The sequence below is a fragment of the Bidens hawaiensis genome, unplaced genomic scaffold (assembly GCF_021521415.1).
Source record: "Bidens hawaiensis isolate Kalapana, Puna unplaced genomic scaffold, B.hawaiensis_p1.1 tig00025969_1, whole genome shotgun sequence".
NCBI classification, from domain to species: Eukaryota; Viridiplantae; Streptophyta; class Magnoliopsida; order Asterales; family Asteraceae; genus Bidens; species Bidens hawaiensis.
In genome coordinates, this window is record NW_027494168.1 from 103104 (window position 1) to 126617 (window position 23514).

The 23514-nt window shown below is 34.2% G+C and overlaps 1 protein-coding gene across 1 annotated transcript; it reads right to left on the reverse strand.

Annotated features, from left to right (window-relative positions):
• Positions 1-574: 574 nt before the first annotated feature.
• Positions 575-11006, reverse strand: LOC143572559 (phospholipase A2-alpha-like). The gene is made up of 4 exons (XM_077057690.1): positions 10858-11006; positions 10738-10780; positions 10537-10662; positions 575-864 (listed from the first exon to the last, which is right to left on the reverse strand). The coding sequence occupies exons 1-4, from the start codon at positions 10996-10998 to the stop codon at positions 689-691; spliced, it is 486 nt and encodes a 161-aa protein (XP_076913805.1). The 5' UTR covers positions 10999-11006; the 3' UTR covers positions 575-688.
• Between the last annotated feature and the right edge of the window lie 12508 nt (positions 11007-23514).

A 23514-nucleotide genomic window follows, 5' to 3' on the forward strand; every position in this document is an offset into this window, starting at 1 on the left:
TCAGCATATTGTTACTGTTAGTGGCTCGCATACTTTATTGGTTTCTCTTTTGATTGTTCATCGTTTCGTATTTTTTTTCGTCATCGTTCATTATTATTGCTATTGTTTTCTCCATTACTGGGCAATTTTTTACTCAGCCGTGTTTCTTTGTTTTGTGTTTTCTTATATTTGTTTCAGGTACTCAAGTGAACCAGGGAAATGTGTGATAAAAGAGTAAAAGAAAAAGGCTAGACATTGGAAAACGAGGGAACTTAATAAAATTTCTTTTGAGTTAAACAACTTTATTTTTGTCTTTTTGTCGAGAAATTTTAATTTGAATGTTTTTGGACTGTTGTGCGATTTTAAAATTAGGGTTAAGACTTTAATAAAAACGTTTTTAATGTCTATTATTACCGTATCGAGTGACACGTCAGCCCTAGCTAACCGGGCCTGGGTGTTACACATGGTTTTACATTGAAAAAATCACCGGGCGTTTTGATTCAGGCGAATACGGATTGAGTAATTGGTTAAGGTGGCTAAATGAAATGATTATGAAAAGAATTTCAGTTCTTTATATCTATGTGATCATATTTTATCTAGCTACACATACAATATATTCAATAATAATTCCACATCATCCACAATTCATGGACCAACTGGCCACATCAAGTCATATTCAGCTTGATGAGAGTAGGGTTTTCATTCAATATTAGGGTTTATGAATATATCTGCCTGCAAGAATGGCAGCATCCATAACAGCACTAATGGTGGTGGTGACGTCATCAACATCACAAGTATTGCCCTTAAATGTCTTGCTTCCTGCTTTCTTGAACCTTTCTACACATCCCAGCAAACCCTGGTTGCAAACCTCACTCAAATAGTTATCTACAAAAGAAAAAAGGAAAAACGAAACTTACAAATGAATTAAATTTTGTCCTGGTTAGTTTATTAATCAGTGTTGGAGTATTCAAAGTACCTATAAGATTAGTTTTAAAAATAATTGAGTGTGAAAGTAGGTGATATACCCATTTGATTACCGGACCGTTTTAACCAAATATACTAATACTAGATTTTATCCCCCGTATTACGAGTGTTTTTTACATTTTCGTTTTCAATATTTATATATGTCTATTTGGATTTTAATTTTATTTATTGTAAGAAAGTTAATAATTAATATACTTGATGTTTGATGATAAAATGGTTTCACAAATAGATGATATGTTATAATTCAGTTTAAAAGCTATGGGTTTGGTGATACTCATTACCCGTTTATTTTCTTTATTATAAAATTATTTCTTAATTATAAATAATATCTTTTTTTAAAATAAAATAGGATATTAATTTTTAGTATATCCCTGTTCTATAGGATTTTCATATCAAACATTTTATGAGATTAATTTTTAATATAATGAGATGTTATAACCCGTTTAAGAGCTATCTGGGTTTGATGATACCTTTACCTGTGAAATCGGGTCAAATACTTGAGAAGCCTTCATTTACAAATAAAGCAATCTGATGGCTTGAGAGAATGGTTGTTTTACATTTTTCATTTTTTAATATTTATTTTTGGGATTTTAATTTTCTTTAGTGTAAGAAAGTTAATAATATACTTAGGGTTTAATGATGAAAGAGTTTCATAAATAAATGATATGTTAAAACCCTTTAAAATCTATCTGGATTTGGTGACCCATGACCCGCTTATGTTTTTTACTATAAAATCGTTTATTAATTATAAATAATATCTTTTTCTTTTTTAATTGGATATTAAATTTTAGTATATCCCTATTTTGTAGGATTTTCACATCAAATAATTAGTAGGATTAATTTTTAATTTAATGAGATGTTATAACCCGTTTAAGAGCTATCTGGTTTTAGTAAGACCCATACCCATGAATTTAAATCAATGAGAGGACTTCATTTAAAAATTAAGTAATTTAGTAGCTTCCATAAAAGGAAGGAGCGACCACATCGTGACACATAAGATTTTAGGGCTTTTGTTTATATATATTATAGATGCTATAGAACTAAGATAATATAATAGTATGTTGAATTTGAAAGACATTTTAAATTATTAATATTACATTGGCATAATTGAGTTATTAAAAAGTTAAATTAATTTTCTAGACGAGTTTATGATTAATTTTCAGGTATTGAGCATTAATATAACGAGTAATTTTCAAACACATACATTATAAATTATAAAAGTATAGTGTTGATTTATTCTTTCATAACTTTCTTTTCATGTCACTCGTGTTTATATATAGTGTTGCTACAATATATAGAAATTCAAAAACTGGGTTCCAAACTTCCAATAATCTATACGGTAATACCTTTATCGTGGAATAACTTTATTTTTGATATTTCACTTGGTTGCATGCAGTGTCATAGTAATCGCTAGTTGTTCAGTGAGGACTAGCGATTAGTCAGGGATTAATCAGGATTGTTAGCTCCAATTTTGTTGATCTAGTCTTTTGTATTGAAATTATATGCATTGGGCCTTTAATGTATGTTTTGTTTGTATCTAAGCCCAAGGAAAGTTGTAAAGAAGCCTAATGGGCATTGGAAATAATATACTACTTCTCATGCATGCTCTTCTATAAATAGAGAACATGCCATGAGAAGAAATAACTTTTTGGCAAAAACAAAAACCCTCTAACATTCTCTCTCTCTCCCTTTCTTTACCCGAACATAAACTCTAGATCTGAGACCTCTTGGTTGCTTAGTGTGATTTCCGCTAGCACTAAGTTAGGTTGATCCAAAGACGTTGTTAGATCCACCCGACTGGGGACCTACAATTGGTATCAGAGCATCAGCTCACTAGTTTAGGGTTTTTGGATCACAACCTTGGATTTTGATATTGAGAAGAAGAAAACAAGTGTTCTTGCAAGAAAAGTTCACAAACACCACAAAAACAAGAAAAATACTAAAAGAATCGGCAAAATCTTCATAAAAATGTCTTAGAAGGTGTTCTTGGTAAAGATAGCTCGTGTTCAAGTTCAAGATCCAAAAGTTTTTGTTATAAAAGCGTTAAAGTTAGTGTTTACGGGTTTGCAAAATGTTGAAATTGACAAGTGAAAATTTTTGCTTCTCATGACATGAAAATCAGTGTACCAACCTTTGACCTAGTACTGACAGGTTAGGTGGAACAGATCCCAAGAAAGATTGCTTCTAGAAAATTGAACTTCTTCGCATTAAAGAGTTTTTCGCTTCTCAGAGAAAAATTTCGCTTCGCTTGAAAAATGCTTCGCTTCGCCTGAAACTTTTTCGCTTCGCTTAAAACCGTTTCGCTTCGCATAGCATTCTTCGCTTCACTTAACTGTTCACGTTTCGCTTCGCATAGCATTTTTTTCGCTTCGCATCACTGTTCATCAAAAAATTTTCGCTTCGCCTGGAGCAACTTTTTCGCTTCGCTTAGCTAAACTTTTTCGCTTCGCTTGGCTTCAATTTTTCGCTTCGCTTGAAAAAGTGTTTCGCGCGAAAAAGTTGTCTGTGTTGATATTTTTTTAAGTTGTTTGAAGGTTGCTAAGTGTTTGAAACTTCTAAAATCATTACAAGCACGGATTCTGAACTGTTGAAAGGGTATTTGCTGTTGGAAAACCAAGTGGGAACACCTACAAAGCCACCAAAGTATATGACCTTGGATGATAACTTTGCAGACTTCAAATGGAGATTCATGAACTATATCTTATTGACTGAGACTGGTTTAATGAGATGTTTTGAACTAGGTCCTCATGTTCCCGTGACTCGCACTGATGCTGGGGAACAACTTAAAGCTCCAGAAAACTATGATCAAGCAGACAGGGACCTGTTAGCGCAAGACAAGAAAGCCTATCTCGTTTTGACCGTTTGTCTTTCAAATGAGATCACTGAAACTCTTCGTGAACACACAAGTGCCAAGGGTCTGTGGGAATCACTTGTTGAGAAAGTTGAGGGTAATGCTGAAATTAGGGAAAATAAAAAGGCCCTATTAAAGGAAGAGTTCAACATGTTTAATCATCGTCAAGGTGAGGCTGTTCTGGATTTGGTAAAGAGATTTGAGAAGTTGATGGTAAGAATTAGGGCTGCAAGTGTCAACATTGCAAATGCTGAGGTCAATCACAAGTTGATGAATTCACTACCATACAGTTGGAGCACCAATACAATTACAATCAAAAGAACTACAAATCTGAATGCCATGACAAACAGTGATTTGATCTCCACCATCAAGTCATTTGAAATGGATGAGCAGATGAGAATGAATAATCATCTAAGTTCCATAAATCAAGCTGGAGTGAGTTTTGCTTCCTCAATGCCAACTGCTTTCATAAGCAAGACTCAACAAAATGTGTATCCTATGACCACTCCTAAGTACTCCTCGAATGTGTCTTCACAACCAACTGTTTTCATCTCAACCACCAATCCATCAGATTCTTCAAGTACAAGTTCATTTCAGAAGGCAGTCGACAGTGCGATTGCCCAAGCATTAAAAGCTCAAGGGATTTCCTCATCCTCAAAACCTCAACCAAGCAAACCTTCAAGTTACTGTGAAGCTCTTCCCTTGCTGAACGACTCAAACATCGCAATAGTTCATGCTTTTCTGTCAAGTCACAAAGAATTGATGTAAGGAAATTTATTGCCACCACAGTTTGAGGCTGGAGATTTGAGAGATATCAACCAGAAGGATCTTGAAAAGATGGATATCAAATATCAAATATCAAATGGCAATGGCTGTGCAAAGAGCCACAAACTTCATGAAGACATATAGGAAGGATAGCTTCAATGATTCTGATAGAAAAAGGATCGGGTTCGATAAGTCAAAGCTAAGATGCTACAATTATGGTGAGATGGGTCATTTTTCTCTAGAATGCACGAATCCATCAAAACCTGCCAATGATATTCGTGTAACTGAGGTGACATAGGAAGAGAACAGCAAGGCTGCAAGAAAAAGGCATAAGATGCAGAAGCCAAGCAGCTCATCTCAAAGAATTGGAGGTCATCCACACAAGGGCAACTCAAGCTCAAACTCAAAGGCCCTTGTCTCCCAATCGGAGGTCCAAGTTGGTGTGGATTGGGATGATCAATTTCAAGAGTTGCAGAACCCTCTCAACATGGCAGGCATGGCTTTCACAGCAAACGAAAGAGCATCCTCATCCACTGCTGCAAGTTCTGATGAATCACCTTCTGATGAAATAAATAAAAATCTTTGCTCTCAAACTTGTGTGAATAAAGTTACTTATTATAGATATCTTCAGGATGAAGTTTTGAAAGAAAATGCAAAACTTCGTCAACTAAATGTTGAATATGTGAAGGCTGACAAGATATATGTCGAAAAGATTAAAACACATCACGATGATGTTGCAAATCTTAAACTTAAAATCTTTCAAGGAGAGCACAATGTCATCTATTACAAAACATAATAAATAAATTAAAAGATGAAATTGAAAAATTGAAACTTGATCTTTCTGATAAACGAGAAAAAGAAAAACAAGTTGAAAGATTTGAAGATCATCTGAACAATTAGATGATCTTATCGGAGCTCAGAGAAGTACTAAAGTTAAAATGGGGCTAGGATATGATTATTCGGCGGTACCTCCACCAATGAATGATAATTACACTTGCCTACCTCATTTTAGCTATAATACTTCTCCTGATGAAGAGATGGCCTATGGTATTGGTAAACTACCAAAACCAGTAAAATTTGTTTCTGCTGCCTCTCCATCAAAAGCTCAAATTGCATCATCTGATAAGTCTAATATCAACGTGTCTTGTGTAGCAGGTGATTTAAATGGTGATAGTGGGAAGGTTAACCAGGGTTGTAAACCAAAAGGAGAGTTAGAACCCCATTTTGTATCTTGTGTGGGTTTAACAAAAACAATTAACAATCCTGTATGTAATAAAGTGTGTGAATCAATGTTAGGAAACTTAATGTCTAGATCGAAGGATGTATTTTGTGAATCATCTAGTGATGACAATTGTACAAATGTTTGTAATGAAAATGAATGTTCTTCATCAGATTCAGAATGCGAAACTGTTTTTGATGAAACCACTGAAGTCAAGGTTAATGAACAGACTAGTCAGAGTTGCTCGTCAACTGATTATAATGTTGAACTTATCAAAAGAGAAATCAAGTTTTGTAAATGAAAAACCTAGCACTTCCTGTAAAAACATACCACCTAAGAAAACTTCATTTTCTCAAAATACAAATTATAACAATAATTCTCAATATTATGATCAATTTGATAGTACTTATTACTACTCTCGACAGAAACCTAGGAAATCAAATTATTTTGCAACTCATCAGTCAAAACTTACAATTATCAGTCAGACAGAGGTCACCAACATGTTAACCCAACTACATCACCTTATTCCACATATCTTAGTGAGCAAGATGTCTATAAATGCAACCAAAGAAAGTGCTACTTTGTCTATGGAAATCCGTCTCATCTTGCAAGACATTGCAAAAACTGGCACAAACAACAAAAGTATTTAAACAGTAAGTTTGGTCAGACATTTCCTAAGAGTCATCCTAAGAAAATGTCTAACAAAACTTACTCCACTGCCAGTAAGCTGGATTTCAAGTCCAAAAGAAGTGAGAAACCAAAGAAACCATTTTGGCTAACCTAAAGAAAAAGAAAAAGGTTGGCAAAGGGTTTGGAAGCTGAAAAGCCAAAGAGCCCTTCAAATGTTTTCAACAAGAAATACACCAAGGACTTTGTTGTTAAGTCCAAACCTAAGCGAAGGCAATCCAGAAAACCTTTAAAAAACCGAGGAAATCATAATTCAAGTTCCTCGAGGGATTGCTCTTCAGATTCTGATTCACCAAAGGATTATATTTTCAGAAATCATAAAATTAAACTTGGTGATTTTGTGTTTAACTTTCCCGAGATAAGAGTGTCTCGGGAACCCTCCACTAACTGGTTCTTCATGTGTGTAGGGTCAGCCTGGACAGCCTGTCAACAGTATTTGTTACTTAGACAGTGGCTGCACCCGACACATGACAGGAGACGAGTCGCTGTTGTTCAATATCAAACCATTAAACGGTGGTCACGTTTCTTTTTCCGGTGACATTGGAGGAGAGATAACAAAACAAGGGAAGGTCTCAAATGGTACTTTGACATTCGATGAAGTCAATCTGGTGGAACAACTCAATCACAACTTGCTCAGCGTCTCTCAAATCTGTGATAAGAAATTTTCAACCCTATTTACAGAAAATGAATGTCTCATTTTGAAACCAGGTTTTAAAGTCCCTGAGGAGTGGATTATGATGCGTACTCCGAGGCACAACAATGCCTACATTCTGGACATGATAAGCAATTATTCCATGCGTTCTGCTTGTTGCTTGATGTCCAAGGCCTCGGAGAACGATTCATCCTTATGGCATCGACGTTTGGGTCATGTCAACTTTAAGAATTTGAATAAGTTGGTTAAAGGTGACCATGTGAGGGGTTTACCAGTAAAATATTTTCACTATGCTGAAAAATGTTTATCTTGCTCTAAATGCAAATAGCACAAACTCCATCATAGACCCAAAACAGTCATTTCAGTAAATTCCACCCTTCAGTTGTTGCACATGGATCTTTTCGGTCCAATTCAACCAATGGCAATAGGTCGAAAATCCTATTGTCTGGTTATTACTGATGACTTTTTGCGTTTCAGTTGGACAATTCTATTAGGGCACAAGAACGAGACATCACAGTTTCTGCTCAGGTTTATTGTGTTAGTTGAGAATCAAACTGACAAGAAGATGAAGTGTATTAGAAGTGACAACGGCATAGAGTTTTGCAACAAGGTGGTGAATGAATTCTGTCACAACCAGGGAATTATTCATCAACTCAGCGCACCTTACACTCCCGAACAAAATGAGGTGGCTGAGAGAAGAAACCGTACTTTGGTGGAAGCCGCTAGAACAATGCTCTCATATTCCAAACTACCATTGATTTTCTAGGGTGAAGCTATCAACGCCTGCTCAATTACCCTTATCATGACTATTCGCTGATCGTTTATGCAAAGTATGATAAGATGAATAGTGTCTGGGCCATCAGACGATATAGCAGCGATCTAATCTATCTCAACCACCATGAGCTGAAGTCGCTACCAGACAATTATCGCCGACAAGCTCTAGGCCACGGTGCAGTTGGGAGTACGTTAGAAAGCTGGGTCCCAGACTATCTCCATCGTCAATCAAGGGTGAGCTACAAAGGTTTCGAGCCGAATAAGGGTCACAAATACAAGAACCCAAAGGAGATTGATCCAGCTACCGGAGAGCCTCGCACCATGTGGAGATACAGGGCACCGAAAGACTGTCACGAGATTTATCACGGCGAGCCTTATCTTCCCAACACTCTCCGACATTTCATTGGCTGGGAGTTTGATAATAAAACCGGTGAGGCCGTCATCCACTGCCGTGATATGCACGAGATTCGAGTGTTTGACGAGCATGAGCTTATGGGTCTACAAATTGAAGATGTGAAGAAGCTCTACCACAAGCCACTGGGAACCGTCGAGGACTTGGGACGTCAGAATACAGACCGGATAGTTGAAGCCTTCAACAAGTTCGTCCGTAGACTTGTTAAACTTCCACTATCCGAGGACGAATGCTTGGATAACGACACTAACAGGTTGCAATACTAAAGACTAGAGGGAGATTGTTAGGTCCCGTTTTGTTGATTTAGTCTTTTGTATTGAAATTATATGCATTGGGCCTTTAATGAATGTTTTGTTTGTATCTAAGCCCAAGGGAAGTTGTAAAGAAGCCCAATGGGCATTGGAAATAATATACTACTTCTCATGCATGCTCTTCTATAAATAGAGAGCATGCCATGAGAAGAAATAACTTTTTGGCAAAAACAAAAACCCTCTAACGTTCTCTCTCTCTCCCTTTCTTTACCCGAACATAAACTCTAGATCCGAGACCTCTTGGTTGCTTAGTGTGATTTCCGCTAGCACTAAGTTAGGTTGATTCAAAGACGTTGTTAGATCCACCCGACTGGGGACCTACAAGCAGGAATATTGATATCATTGGGATTAATCAAGGAATAATCGTCGTCCAGTCGGTATCTTTATGACTATGATGGCAGATGATGCTTTATATGATTAAAATTCATCACACACATATGATGGCCTAGATAGGGAGCAAGGTGACATTAATATCTCAACCACCAGAACACAATAAAAACGAGTTTGGTGGATTTGTTTATTGCTTTTGGTCGCATCTCGCCCTCAAAGTAACAAACCAAAAGTAAATATTTTTTTTATATGAATTGTTGCATTATATTAAGATATTTAGTATTCTGAAAATAAAATACGTACACACACAGAAAGCACACACGTTTATATGTACATGAGATAAAAGTTAATGATTATTCTCACGAAATTTCTTTTTCAATACTTGAAAGAGTAATAAATTTCAACACATATTTAAATATTTTTGATTTTCTAGATTTTTTCATATCTATAAATATCTTGTTAGAATAAAAACAACGAAAAAGCAATTATTGTTTGAATTGAACGTAATGTCAATCATGTGAACCATTTATTAGAAAAATTGTGGAAAAAATTCTTAAAATAGCTCATTTTAGAGAGCAAATTTTCAAAATAGCTCAAAAGTTTTGATTATTTCTAAATAATTTGGACTGATGAGACACATTGGAAGAAAATCGTTATTATGAGTGAGCATATCAAACTCTTAAAAATATGGATGGAGCAGACCTAATATGGGAATAATGTTGATAGATAACGCCAAAATTTTGAAACTATTGAGCGAGCGGGTCATATTTTTATATTAACTTTTCTTCTCATAAGACAAACTCCCTAGACGGTTTATTATGTTTCCTACCTGGGCCGTAATAATTTTCAAATTCTTGAAAAATGTGACTTTTTAGTTTCTTCTTGGAAGACGCATTTTAGAGAATTTTTTTCTAATGAGACGAGATTTTTTTTCTTCAAAATCATATAGGAGACATAATAAAACCGTCTGGGAGTCTGTCTTATGAGAAGAAAAGTTAATATAAAAATATGACTCATTCCCTCAATATTTTTAAAAAATTTGGTCTTATCCATCAGCATTATTCCCATATTTGGTCTACTCCCTTCATATTTTTAAGAGCTTGACCTGCTTCCACATAATAAAGATCTCCTCTCAATATATCTCATTAGTCCAAATTCTTTAGGAATAATTAAAACTTTTGCGTTATTTTAAAGATTATCTTTCTAAAATAGGTTATTAAACTAGTATCATACTATCATGTAAAAGGGCCTCCTCTCAAACATATACCATATACTCTTGTCTAGGTAAAAGTACGTGTCTGCTGCAAAGAATTAAATATAAATGATACTAAAGTCTTAAAATGACTGAACCCCCATAATCCGATTAGGTAAGAATATATATCTGAGCTATAAAAAAGCATGTCACTAAACCCGAAGACGTCGCCGTTCAAAAGAGAATAGAATTTTATTTCTAAATTTACATACTGTTAAGACATTTACTTTTTAACAAACATCTAACAAAACTTAACACTAATGATAGTGGTTATTTAAAATAATTATTTAAAACAATAAAAAGAGTGTGACAATACTTACTATTGTCGGCTGAAACGCAGGCATCATGCTTCATACAACATGCATCAAGTTCATCACAAGGTTTCTCTCCTGGGCATCCACTGTATAATATCCCACAGTACTTTCCATATCTTGACAATGGTGGCACTGTCAATACATACAAATACATGCATTATTTGAGTTTCCAAAAGTAAAAAAAATTATTAAAATTTTTTTATGTACCTTTGCAGAATGATGATTCACATTTATTGCTGCATTCTTTAGACTAAATGTCCAAAATTAAATGTCATAATATATAAACTAATGTAACAAAATATATTCATAAATAAAAATGAAGCTTACCAAACTGATGCTTGTGTCTGCACCAACATAAACTCTAAGGGCAAAAAGGGAAATAGCAGAAAAATGGAGGGTAAAAATGGAAATCGGGAGAAGGAAGGGTGAAGCCATTGAAGAAGCAAATAGAACTGAAAGATGAAGCATGGTTTTGCTTAAAAGTTAAAAGCGCTTACTTATAGGGAGAAATGGTTGGACGATAGGGGTGGGGGTGGGGTAAGTGGGGGTATAAAGCTCACTAAAAGTGTTTGGCTTTCCTTTCATATAGTAACGACTCTCGTGACAATATTTTGGATATGTAGTGTCATGCGTGTAGTTTACATGTCTTACCTCACTGACAACTTGCATAAGGATTTGGAATTTGGACTTGTATATTATTTACTTATTTATTATTTATATATAATAGTATAGGAGGTAGTTGAGTTATAAAGACTTAAAATGATTTAAGTTGAATAAAAGAGGGTATTGGTTATAATGGCTATTCCAAGCTTCTTGCAGGTTTTTGACAAGCCACAAATAATTACCAAGTCATAAAGTACAAATGTAATATTCAAAATATGCATATAATGTTAATGCAAATCCTAATCCATATAGATATGGATCATAATCAATTTATAAATCTATTTATTCTAATAAAGTAAAATAACTGTGAACACGTGTCAGTTTTTAGTTAAACCTCATAATATTTTTCACACGTGTCAGTTTTTGATTAAACCTCATAATATTTTTCTCTCTAAACTAATAATTATGTCATGGATCAATAATTATTCACTTTTCTTTTACGTTTCATTTATATTATATATATAACATGATTAAATTATTCACTTTACTTTAAACTCTATTTTATTATTATATACTATACATTTTTATAAAAATAAATATTCTTATAAATTATTAAACTCTATTTTATTATTATATACTATACATTTTTATAAAAATAAATATTCTTATAAATTATTAATATATGGTTCAAATCTATCCATTTATTTTTTTCAGCTAATTTACTAAACTATGTGTGTGTGTGTGTGTTAAAATGTAATAATATATATACCGTTCACTTTCATATATAATAAAGTTTATCATAGTCAGTTTCTCGGTTTTTTTATCAATGATTGTTTCAGGTTTTTTGTGGTACTTAAATTTGATTGTTACGGGTCAAAAGTTGGTAAATAGATTGTGTGGTATAAGTTATTTACATTTAGCTCAAAATTTGTTACGGGTCAAAAAGGGTAATATAAGTATTTTTAAAAGTTTGAGAATGCAAGTAGATTAAAATCATTTTCATGGTGTAGCTTAGAACTATTATTGTATGAAAAGTTTTTTTTTAAATTGGTTCATAACCAAAATTCTTACAATTATATATATATATATATATGATACTGAGGTTGGATCAAATAAAAACTCAACTTAAAGAGAAAACTTAAAAACTCTTAAAGAATTATTTTTAACTTTTTAAAAAAAAATTATAATTTTTTTTTCATTATTCTTATGTTGTTAAAAAAAAGACCTTATCGGTAACCTCGTCGGTGTGGTACACATGTATAATAGTGTGCATTGCATATATGCAAAAGTGTTCACTACAAAAATGATTGTTATCTATGACTGAATAATTAGTCTCTGATACTCCACAATCGGTAACTAATAGGTATTGGGAACTGATTTACCAATCCCCAACCATTAACGGATACCTAGTCCTAAATAGCGGTTTTAGTAACTAAAAATCAGTCCCTGCTGCATAGCATCCAACAGAGACTAACGCTGAGTCTCCGAAACATACAAATTCAGTCCTCAATTTTTCCCTTGTTACCACGTCCTTTCGGTCCCTAAAACATATCTTGAACGACTGCAAATCAGTTTTGAATATTATGATATTTTAGTCCCTAATGTTTAACTTTAGGGACTGAAAATCAGTCCTATAAGCAAGACTTTATTGTCCCTAATACATTCCATTATTCTCTCGACTCCATATCAAATTAGTCTCCTATACAATGCTTTAAAGACTGAACATTAGTCTCTGACTGAACATTAGTTCTCAGTCTTTAAAGCATTTTATTGCAGAATGAAAGTGGAGTATTAGAGATTGATTTTTCGGTCATAGATAATAATTTTAGATTGATTATCAGACTCTAATTGTATATTCTTGGGACTAAAATAACACATTATATACTTAGTCACAAGTATATACAGTTAGAGTCTGATAATCAGTCTAAAATTATTATCTATGACCGAAAAATCAATCTCTAATACTCCACTTTCAGTCTGCAATAAAATGCTTTAAAGACTGAGAACTAGTCCCCGGTACCACTCGATTGCAGTCGTTAATATTCTACTTTTAGGGACTAAAAATTAATCTCAGATAGTATGTTATTTTAGTTCCTAATATGAACTTTTAGAATCCGATAATCAGTCTCCGATAACATTTATATTTAGTATAAAATATATATATAGGGTTTGAAAATCAGTCTCCCAAACTAGTCTAATGTGTTTTTCAACGACTATTTTTTTTTTTTTCTCTAATAGTATGTTAATCCCTTTTGTTGTTTTACAATTTCAGGCTAAAAACAGTATCCGATACAGTTCAATTTATTCCCAACATGTATTCATAATCCTTGACCGATCTCTTCAAGGACTAAAAAACAGCTCTAATGAATATAATGGCTTGTAGTTTTATTTATAATAATATCATTCATAAATTTTTTTTTTTGCTTTCTTAAAATCCAAATATCTCCAAGCATTAATATCATAACATTAACCAATAAAAAACCATTCAATCAATTCTAATGTTGTAAGCATTAAAGAAAATAAAAAGAAATACGTCTGAATTCATTTCCTAGATAGTGTTGTCACTGTGATCATCTGCATCACTCGCTTCAGTGGCTATTGTGCTCTCAAAGTCTGGAAACTACACGCTCATGAACTAGAACATTTTTTCATATTTCTCCTTCTCTCTTTTATGTTTCGCCTTGAGGTCAATAACCTTATTTCTTAGCTCTTCTTTCTCACTTGATTCTCGCTGAGATGATTCAGCTACTGATTTCATCCAATGTAAGGCCCCGTTCCCGGTAACCCTACTTTGGTGTTGGATTTACTCATAAACATAGCTCTAAAATCAGAGTTAATTAAAACTTTTGCGGAATAATTAAAACTTCATGCATTACATTACAAAATATCGAATCTTGTCTTAACAAAAGATAACTTGTCTTAAAACATAACATAAATAGCACGTGAATCTTCTTTCTTCGATGTCAGTCTTCACTTCATTGCCACGTGCCTCCCCTCAAGCAACCTTCCGCATTCTATCTACCTGCGTGCATACTAAAAGTCAGCTACGATGAGTGAGTTCTAGTTTAACAGTTACAGGATTATTCTTACATGTTCTTTCCTTACGTACAAGTATTACTCAGTACTATTCTTACATTATTCTTACATAGCATACAATTATTCTTACATTATTCTTACATAGCATACAATATTTCTTACGTTCTCGCACATATATTATAAAGGTTTGCCACCCGACTTCTTGCACAGATATTATGAGGGTCTGCCACTCGAATTCTTGCACAGATATTATAAGGGTCTGCCACCCGAATTCTTGCATAGATGTTATAAGGGTCTGCCACCCGAATTCTTACACCGATATCATAGAGTCGGCCACTCTATTCTTGCCCAGGTATTAGAAGGGCCTGTCACCCTGACTCTTACATTATATTCATATTCGTCTTTTACAATCATATTTAGTTATCAAACTAAACACATACAAATTCTTACCACATTCTTTCATTCTTGCGTTAGGTATTCACCTTCATCATATATGTATTCTTCTAGTCTTACAAGTATGCAAACAGCCCCGAAAACATTTCAAAGAGAAATGGGGCTAGAACTCACCTGAAGACAACTCTTCTCTGAGTTTATCGTAATTCTCTTCCTTAACTGAGCTCGACTAACTGTGTAACAAGTTACGAGTATCAATTATTTATCACTACGACTTCTTACATCTAAATTAATAAAACCCTCAACTAAAGAAAGTCTGGGGGCAGCGCCCCTGATAGCGGGGACTAGGGGCGGCAGCCCCTAGCAGGCTCCAAGGGGCAGAGCCCCTGGCTGGGGTTGAGCTGCCAGGTCAGCTTGGAAAATTTTTATTTTCATTAATAGGTCTTTTATCAAAACGCATCAGAAACAATTCGCATGAAGAATTTGCAGGGGAATTCGCATGGAAATTTCGCTTCGCATGGGAAGTTCGCTTCGCATGGCTGTGCGATGTGAATTCTTTCCTTTTCTTCATTTTTACCATTTTAAAGCCCTTTTTCCTCCGTGTCTTCCTTAGGACCCGATTTTACCCTTTTTGTGGGATTTTGGGCTGTACCAACTTTGTATACCCGTGTTTTATGAGGTCCGAACATCACCTCTTTGTCCTATAACACACCCGTGAGGTTATAACTTACCAAGTTTATGTTTTTCTTATATCTTACATCCTGATCTATAGTTCTACCAGTTTGCATGTCGAAACCAACCATAAAAACGTAACCTTGTTGGCCAAAACTCACCTCTTGGTCTCGATTGGGTTCGGATCTGGACAACCCGAAGATCTAGTGGTGATTCTTGTTGTTTGATGGTGTAAATACCCGCGAGATTCGTTCTTCCTTGGTTTGGATTTGTACTCGGAATGTAGAGAGAAAAGTGTGTGTGTGTGTGTGTGTGTGGAGGAAAAAGGAAATAAAAATGGTGAAAGGGTGGAGGGGTTGGGTTTATATAGGGGGCTATGGGCCTCATAACCCACTCCCAATTCCAAATCCAATTTTTATCCAAACATATATGTACACAAAAATTTATCGAAACATTCCTTCATTATCATTACAAAATAGGATGTTACAAGTCTACCCTCCTTAAAACAGGTTTCGTCCCCGAAACCTAGCTATTACAAAACAATTCTGGGTAAAACTTACGCATCTCCTCTTCCACTTCCAAAGTAGCATCCGATCCCTTGCGGTGCTTCCATATCACTTTTACTAGGGGAATGACCTTACAACGAAGCTGCTTTTCCTTACGGTCGACTATCTCCACCGGCTGCTCGACGTAGTTCAACTGTTTGTCCACCTCGATGTCGAGTACTGGCACATGGGACGTGTCATCAACTAGACATTTTCTCAAGTGAGATACATGAAAGGTAGAGTGAATTCCTTCTAGCTCTTCGGGTAGGTCTAGCTTGTAAGCTACTTCTCCCACTCGAGCTAAGATCCTGAACGGTCCGATGTACCTCGGACTCAACTTTTCTCTTTTCCTAAAACGAATAATCCCCTTCCAAGGCGAGTCCTTAAGCATCACGTGGTCTCCAACATTAAACTCAATCGACCGTCTCCGCTTATCGGCGTATGACTTCTGACAATCTTGAGCAGCTTTCATCATGGCCTTAATCTGATCAAACTTTGAGGAGGTTTCTTGCACCACTTCTAAAATTCCAATCTCCTTCTGACCAATCTCCCCCCAACATACAGGAGTTCTGCAACGTCTTCCATACAACATCTCGAACGGCGGCATACCAATACTCGAATGGTAACTGTTGTTGTAGGAGAATTCTGCCAAGTGCAAATGATCATCCCAGCTCCCTCCAAAGTCCAACACACAAGCACGTAGCATATCCTCAAAGGTTTGGATAGTCCGCTTGGACTGCCCATCTGTTTGAGGATGATACGCCGTGCTGATGTTCAGTCTTGTTCCCATAGATTCATGGAACTTCTTCCAAAATCTTGAAGTAAAGCGGGTATCTCTATCGGACACAATCGACAACGGCACCCCATGCCTTGCCACAACTTCCTTAACGAACATATTTGCTAACGTTTCTAACGAGATAGCCTCTCATATAGGTAGAAAGTGAGCACACTTAGTCAAACGGTCTACAATCACCCATATGGTATCATGATTATTACTTGTACGCAGTAGCTTAGTTATGAAGTCCATGGTGATGTGTTCCCATTTTCATTTGGGTATCTCCAAAGGCTGTATGATTCCATACGGTTTCTGGTGCTCTACCTTGACTTGCAAGCAAGTTAAGCACTTACTGAAGTTCGCTTGGAAATTTCGCTTCGCATGGGAAGTTCGCTTCGCATGGTTGTGCGATGCGAATTCTTTCCTTTTATTCATTTTTACCATTTTAAAGCTTTTTTCCTCTGTGGCTCTTCCTTAGGACCCAATTTTACCCTTTTTGTGGGATTTAGGCTGTACCAACTTTGATACCCGTGTTTTATGAGGTCCAAACATCACCTCTTTGTCCTATAACACACCCGTGAGGTTATAACTTACCAAGTTTATGTTTTTCTTATATCTTACATCCCGATCTATAGTTCTACTAGTTTGCATGTCGAAACCAACCATAAAAACGTAACCTTATTGGCCAAAACTCACCTCTTGGTCTCGGTTGGGTTCGGATATGGACAACCCGAAGATCTAGTGATGATTCTTGTTGTTTGATGGTGTAGGTACCCGAGATTCGTTCTTCCTTGGTTTGGATTTGTACTCGGAATATAGAGAGAAAAGTGTGTGTGTGTGTGTGTGGAGGAAAAAGGAAATGAAAATGGTGAAAGGATGGAGGGGTTGGTTTATACAGGGGGCTATGGGCCCCACAACGCACTCCCAATTCCAAATCCAATTTTTATCCAAACATATACGCACACAAAATTTATCAAAACATTCCTTCATTATCATTACAAAATAGGATGTTACATCCAACTATCTTTTTTCCTCAGCATGCTGATTGTATTGTTTTCTTCCAGCTACAAACTGCTTTTATGGCTTCTTTCTCAAGATCGTGTTCCATAGAGTTAATAATGGTAGTTCCCTCATAATTTAATTTATTCAGTTCCATCTATTTATGTTGGATAATGTTTTTCTAGCATAATATAAGGTACGGGAACAACATTTAAACTAGTACCAACCCAAAACAATTATTTAACATTAAAAGCTTTTAATAAGGATATACTTACATATTCAACACGTGACTCATCATTTAGCCATCCTTGTTTCGTTCCATTGTAATGCAACTTGTGATATAGTTCCATTGTACATTATTTGGTTCATGTTTGGATTGGATTCGACTATTCGGGCACACAAGAAATTTCAGGTATTTTTTATTTTAAAGAAATGGACTATGATTTTGGTGGTTTTCAGTTCATTAGTTATTTTTTAAAGCAATTATATTTTAACTATTTAACTAACATGACTAAAATATGTTTTTGCAAATACATGATAAGGTTAAATTTCGAAGAGACTTATTTTAGAGGCTTGTGTTACTTGGGCATAAAATATTAGTTGATTTGCTGCTTTTGCAGGTTTATTTGGATGCTAACAAATGGTTTTTTGTACTTCTTAAACTTTAAATTTATTTTGGTGTATTTTTGTTGGACTTGACTTGAACACATTATGTTTTACGTTATACTTATAATGCATAAATATTTTGAATATACTACTAAACTTGAAAGGTGTGTGTTGAATTTATTGTTTTGTCAGCTAATAGTAGCCAGTACGTTTCACAAATCATCAAGAGTTAGATTAGTTTCTTTTCTTTAGGAGTACTTCAACTTTTGAGACTGATTTTGGCCTCTTATTATTCTTATATAATGGTTGAATTTGATTATGGTTTACGATAAACTGAAAATCAGTATGTAGTTCTTTTATCTTCAAAACAGGTTGGAAACTAAATTTCAGTCACGAATAACATTTAAAAAATAAATTCTTTATGACTGATTTTCAGTCCCCTATACTTGTCATCAAATGGTAGATTTTAATTAACATAATTAAGAGACTGAAAATTAGTCACTCGACATTTCTTATACCAATAGGCGTTTAAGACTAAATAGCAACCTTAAACGATTTTAGAATATCAGTTATTGGAGACTGCTTATCAATCTCTAGTTGTTTTGTCAGCAAAACACGTGGAAACTAAATATCAATTCGGAATGGCGTTTTGAAAAAGATATTTATGACTGATTTATAGTTCCTTATACTTCCAAACAAATGGTGGAATTAGGTTAGCACAAATAGAGACAGAAAATTAGTCACTCGAGAATTCTTTTACCAACAGGAGTTTAGACTGAATATCAGTCCCTGATTTCATTTGTTTTAAATATATTAAGAGCTAATATTCTGTCCCTACTGCAGTTTCTATAAGTTAGAGACTAACGATTAGTCTCCATTATATTTGCGTCAGTTTCCATTATAGAGGGTATGCATTTGAGACTAAAATCTAGTAGACAATAAGTTTAGCTCCAAAATGTTACATGGCTAAAACATATTTGCAACTGAAATTTAGTCTCAAATAAGGTTCCTAAATATTAGTGACTAATTATTAGTTACTAAAATATGATCCATAAACATCAGTCCCCAATGCTACCAGCAACTGAAAAATCAGTCCTTGACACGAAGTATTTGAGACTGAAATATCAGTCTCTCATACTTTAATCCCTATATGTTAATCACTTTTTTGTAGTGGTTGTATTGCATAGAATACAATACTATTGCACATATTTGATACACACTATTGTATATATGCAATATAAAAATAATACAAACATTGAATACACATTAGTACGTATGTGTAATACAACATTAGCACGCATGTGCCCTATATCAACTTTTTATTTTATTATTATTTTTTTGCATATAATACAACACTACTACACATATACAATTAAACACTACTGAACATAAAAATACATAGTAATACACATGTATAATACAACGTTATCGCATAGTAATACGTATGCGCATTACAGCGTTTTTTTTTTATTTTTATCGAGTGAATGGCAACAAAATATAAAAATAATGAAAAAACGAAATTTTGAAAATATTTTTTACTTTTAATTAAAAATAATTCTTTAGGAGTTTTTAAGTTTTCTCTTAAAATATGAGTTTTCTCTTGATCCTCTCCCTATATATATAGAAAGAGTAAAATAAAAAGAGAAAGTTTTGTGAGAACTGTAAGAAAAAATCTAGATCATTATCTAGATAATTGTATTATCGTCCATACTTTTTTTTACTACTTTTAGAATTAACTTATATATATGTGATTTCCCTTAATTATATTGTTTGACTCTTTCTAACATTCATATGAATACGTGATGTGCTAAAAGTAGTTTAATAATTATTAACTAAATTAACTAAATTAAACACTAATTGATACTCTAGACTCTCTAAACTCGACTTAACTACTAACCGGCAAGTAAACCGATCGACTCTAGTAAAGCTAAGTAAGTTCGGATATCGAACCCAAGAGACTCCCTAAATTATGTTTATTAGCTAATTAGACTCGACTACAAACACGACTTATTAATTTATATTTGTTTGGGGGGTTTTATTTAAAGTACTAATTTAATACTTTAATTAAAAACTAATTAAGAAACAAGTAATTTAAACGAAAGCAGGAGTTTGTTAATTTAAAATAAGATGATGATGAGAAAACTACCTAGGCTAGAATCCCCTAAATTTCAGTTATGAATTAACCGGAAAAATATTTAGTTATGGACTGGGATCGTAAAATAGACACTTAAAAGAAACCCGAACAGGACCCCTGACCCTTCTCAAGAAGACACCTATTGGTTTCTAATAAGTTTTAACACAAACCAGTATTAAAAATCAAGTTCCCTTATGGTCACCTAATTAATTATGATCTAGTTCCTTTATAATGAAATCCTACCTTACAACACGGAAATCAAATGCAATTTACTATATTCAATTGATTTGATAAACAATAATAAATAATCAACTCTAGACGGACTCCTTATAAAGAACTAAATCTAGCAAGATTAAATAATAAAGACTTATCAATAACTTAGCACTTTACAGATTTTAGGTTAGCGGCACACTTAGGTTTATTTGACAATATTATTTCTAAGATCTTATCGCGAAATCAAATCATAAAATAACCAAGAACACAAAGTAATTGAATTAATAGCAACCTATCATATGACAAACAACAATCAAGGAAACTATGGAATAAAACTCATCAAACAATCCTAAGCATCCATATGCATCAATCTAATATAAGTAAATCTTTTACTAAATCATAAAAACCATAACGATAAATAATCCCAAGTCAAATCAAAACATCAAAGTAGGTTCATCATAAGCTAGGCAGTCTATGGGGTTTAGCCAACAACCATACTCAAGAGCAAAATATAATAAATAGGTTCAAATAATAAATTCATGACGAAAATATTAAATTCAAACCGATAAATAAGGATGTTTGGAAGAATAGGTATTGGACCCGGACGCTATCTGGTTAGCCAACACCTTTCTTTCTCTTTCTCTTTCTCTTTCTCTTTCTTTTCTTGCATAGGTTTCTGCCTTACTGTAGTCGGCTATCAAAAAATCGTATAATAAAACCTTTCTGCTTTCCCCTTCCAATAATTGTGAGGGCCCTTTTTATAATATGTTTCTTACTTGAGATCCAAGTACTGTTGTCATGACCGACTTTTGATAATAATGCCTCTAATTGATTTTCTGGCCCAACAAAGGTCACCAGCTCTTTTCCAAGCCCAACCACTTCTTATCGATTTATCTTTTTTCTTTTCTCTCGTTGACTTTTATGAACCATTCTTTTAGCACTTCCATTTTCTTTAGTTTTATTCTAGTAACATGCAAACAAGTTTTGTAACTAATATTTCACAATTCAAAATCCACATTCAAATTAACTCGTACTATAACTGAACATAAGATATTATTATGTTTATTATACTTTTTAAAACAACATATATAATAATAACTAGTATTTAGTACCCGCGCGTGTACACAGGTATGTGACGAAGAAAAATATTATTAAACGTGTGAAGATTAGTAAACGTTTGAATATGTTAACGCTAGTCAAAACATAAATGAAAAGAAGAAATGTACAATGAAATGTAAAGAGCAATTTGTATTAACCATCGAAAGTACGGAATAAGCAAAAACCATCGGTTGCACTTCCAAAATACCATTGAAAAGCAATTCAACTGTTGAAGCCTACAAAATGGAAATACACAAATAGATTATTAAAAAAAAACTAAAAAAAATCCTAGTATGTAAGGGTAAATTCGTTTACACATGTCACTGTACCTGGACACCTGGTGAATTTTCATACGGCCCCATTTTATTGATTTTTGGTCGGGTGTTGGTGGACTGATTGCAGTTGACTCGGCCTAGGTTTCTGCGTTTATGACTGGATGCAGTTGAGTCGGCCTTGGTTCTACGTTTATGGCATGACTCTCAGTTGTCGCGGAAGGATTATTGTTGAATTATTTACCTCTTTCAGGACAATTATACTGCCATTCTTCACATACTCCAAGAAGCACATAAACTGGTGCATATGCAATCCCTACAAAGCTATGCCCTTTTTGTACTTTCAAACAAAGCACAAAGAAACTGAATTCACAAAACATACATATACTTGACCAAATCGAATGAACCTCCTGCCAACGAAGCTGTTAACAGCCATTGAACGACCTCCTGCTAGAAGCAAAGAAAATACACATAATCAGAAGGAAATTAGCGATACCTCAAAAGCACCAAGCCTCCATTACTAATAACATGTTTTCAAGGTTAACCCGCCAATTAAAGAATCAATTTAAGCCAATAAGAAACCCTAATAAATTGAACCGAATAAGAAATCGTACCTGTCAAATCGGAGAGGGTCGTCGAAGACTATGCTTATCTCTGATTCACTCTACGTTGTCATCGTTAGGTCTCAAGTGGATTTACTTGCCTCTCTCTCTCTCTCTCTTTCAATTTCTTTATACAACGTTTGCGGTGGATTCAACAGGAGGCGTTTATGTTTCACCATGGCGATTCTTTAAGATTCAATTCCGTTCCTAAACCTAAATTGATAGGATAAAATATTATACTCAAACGAATCGAAACCTAAAATTAAATTTCAAAACTAAAATTAGAATAAATAAAAGATATCAGAAATGAAACCATTGATTTCTATATTAAACCTACAGTAGCAAACTGCTTAAAGCTCCCTCTTTTTCTCTGTCTACCAAACACAGAGAAAGGAAATGGAACGTGTGTGCGTGGAACCAAAAGAGAAACAGGCAAACTGAAAGCATAGCATGTGGATGACACGTAGTAATTGAGAATGCAAATGGCACTACCAAGAGTTATGAGATGCCACGTAAAGACAAAGGAAGAATATCTCATATATAACACAACTTACAACAATTAATGCGCCCGAGACAATGAATAGTGAAAAGGTCTCACAAACAGAAGTTGATAAATAATATATATAATAATATGAAGTAAAATATAAAATATGTTCGATCATTCATTTTCGGTTTTAAGTTTATTAAAAGTATTTTATATTAGCTAGTTGTCTTTTCGAACCCTAAAAATCCATATGTTAGCCAACTAAGAATAATATTCATTAAGAATCTAGTTTAAAAGTAATTAAAAGTGTAAGAAATATTTATATAATAATATGTATATTTTAGATCACATCAAATATCCCCACACTTATTCCTTTTTCATCCCTGAAAAAGTCTCATTGCAATGGAATCAAAATCGGAGAAATACAATTTTAAAAACATATTAGGTTATCTTAAAATTTAGAACAACGCAAAAACTGCGATCACCGATATGTTGTCCACTTAAACCTATGTCTTTGCCTTTACTGGAACAAGTAAGATCCAACTATTATTA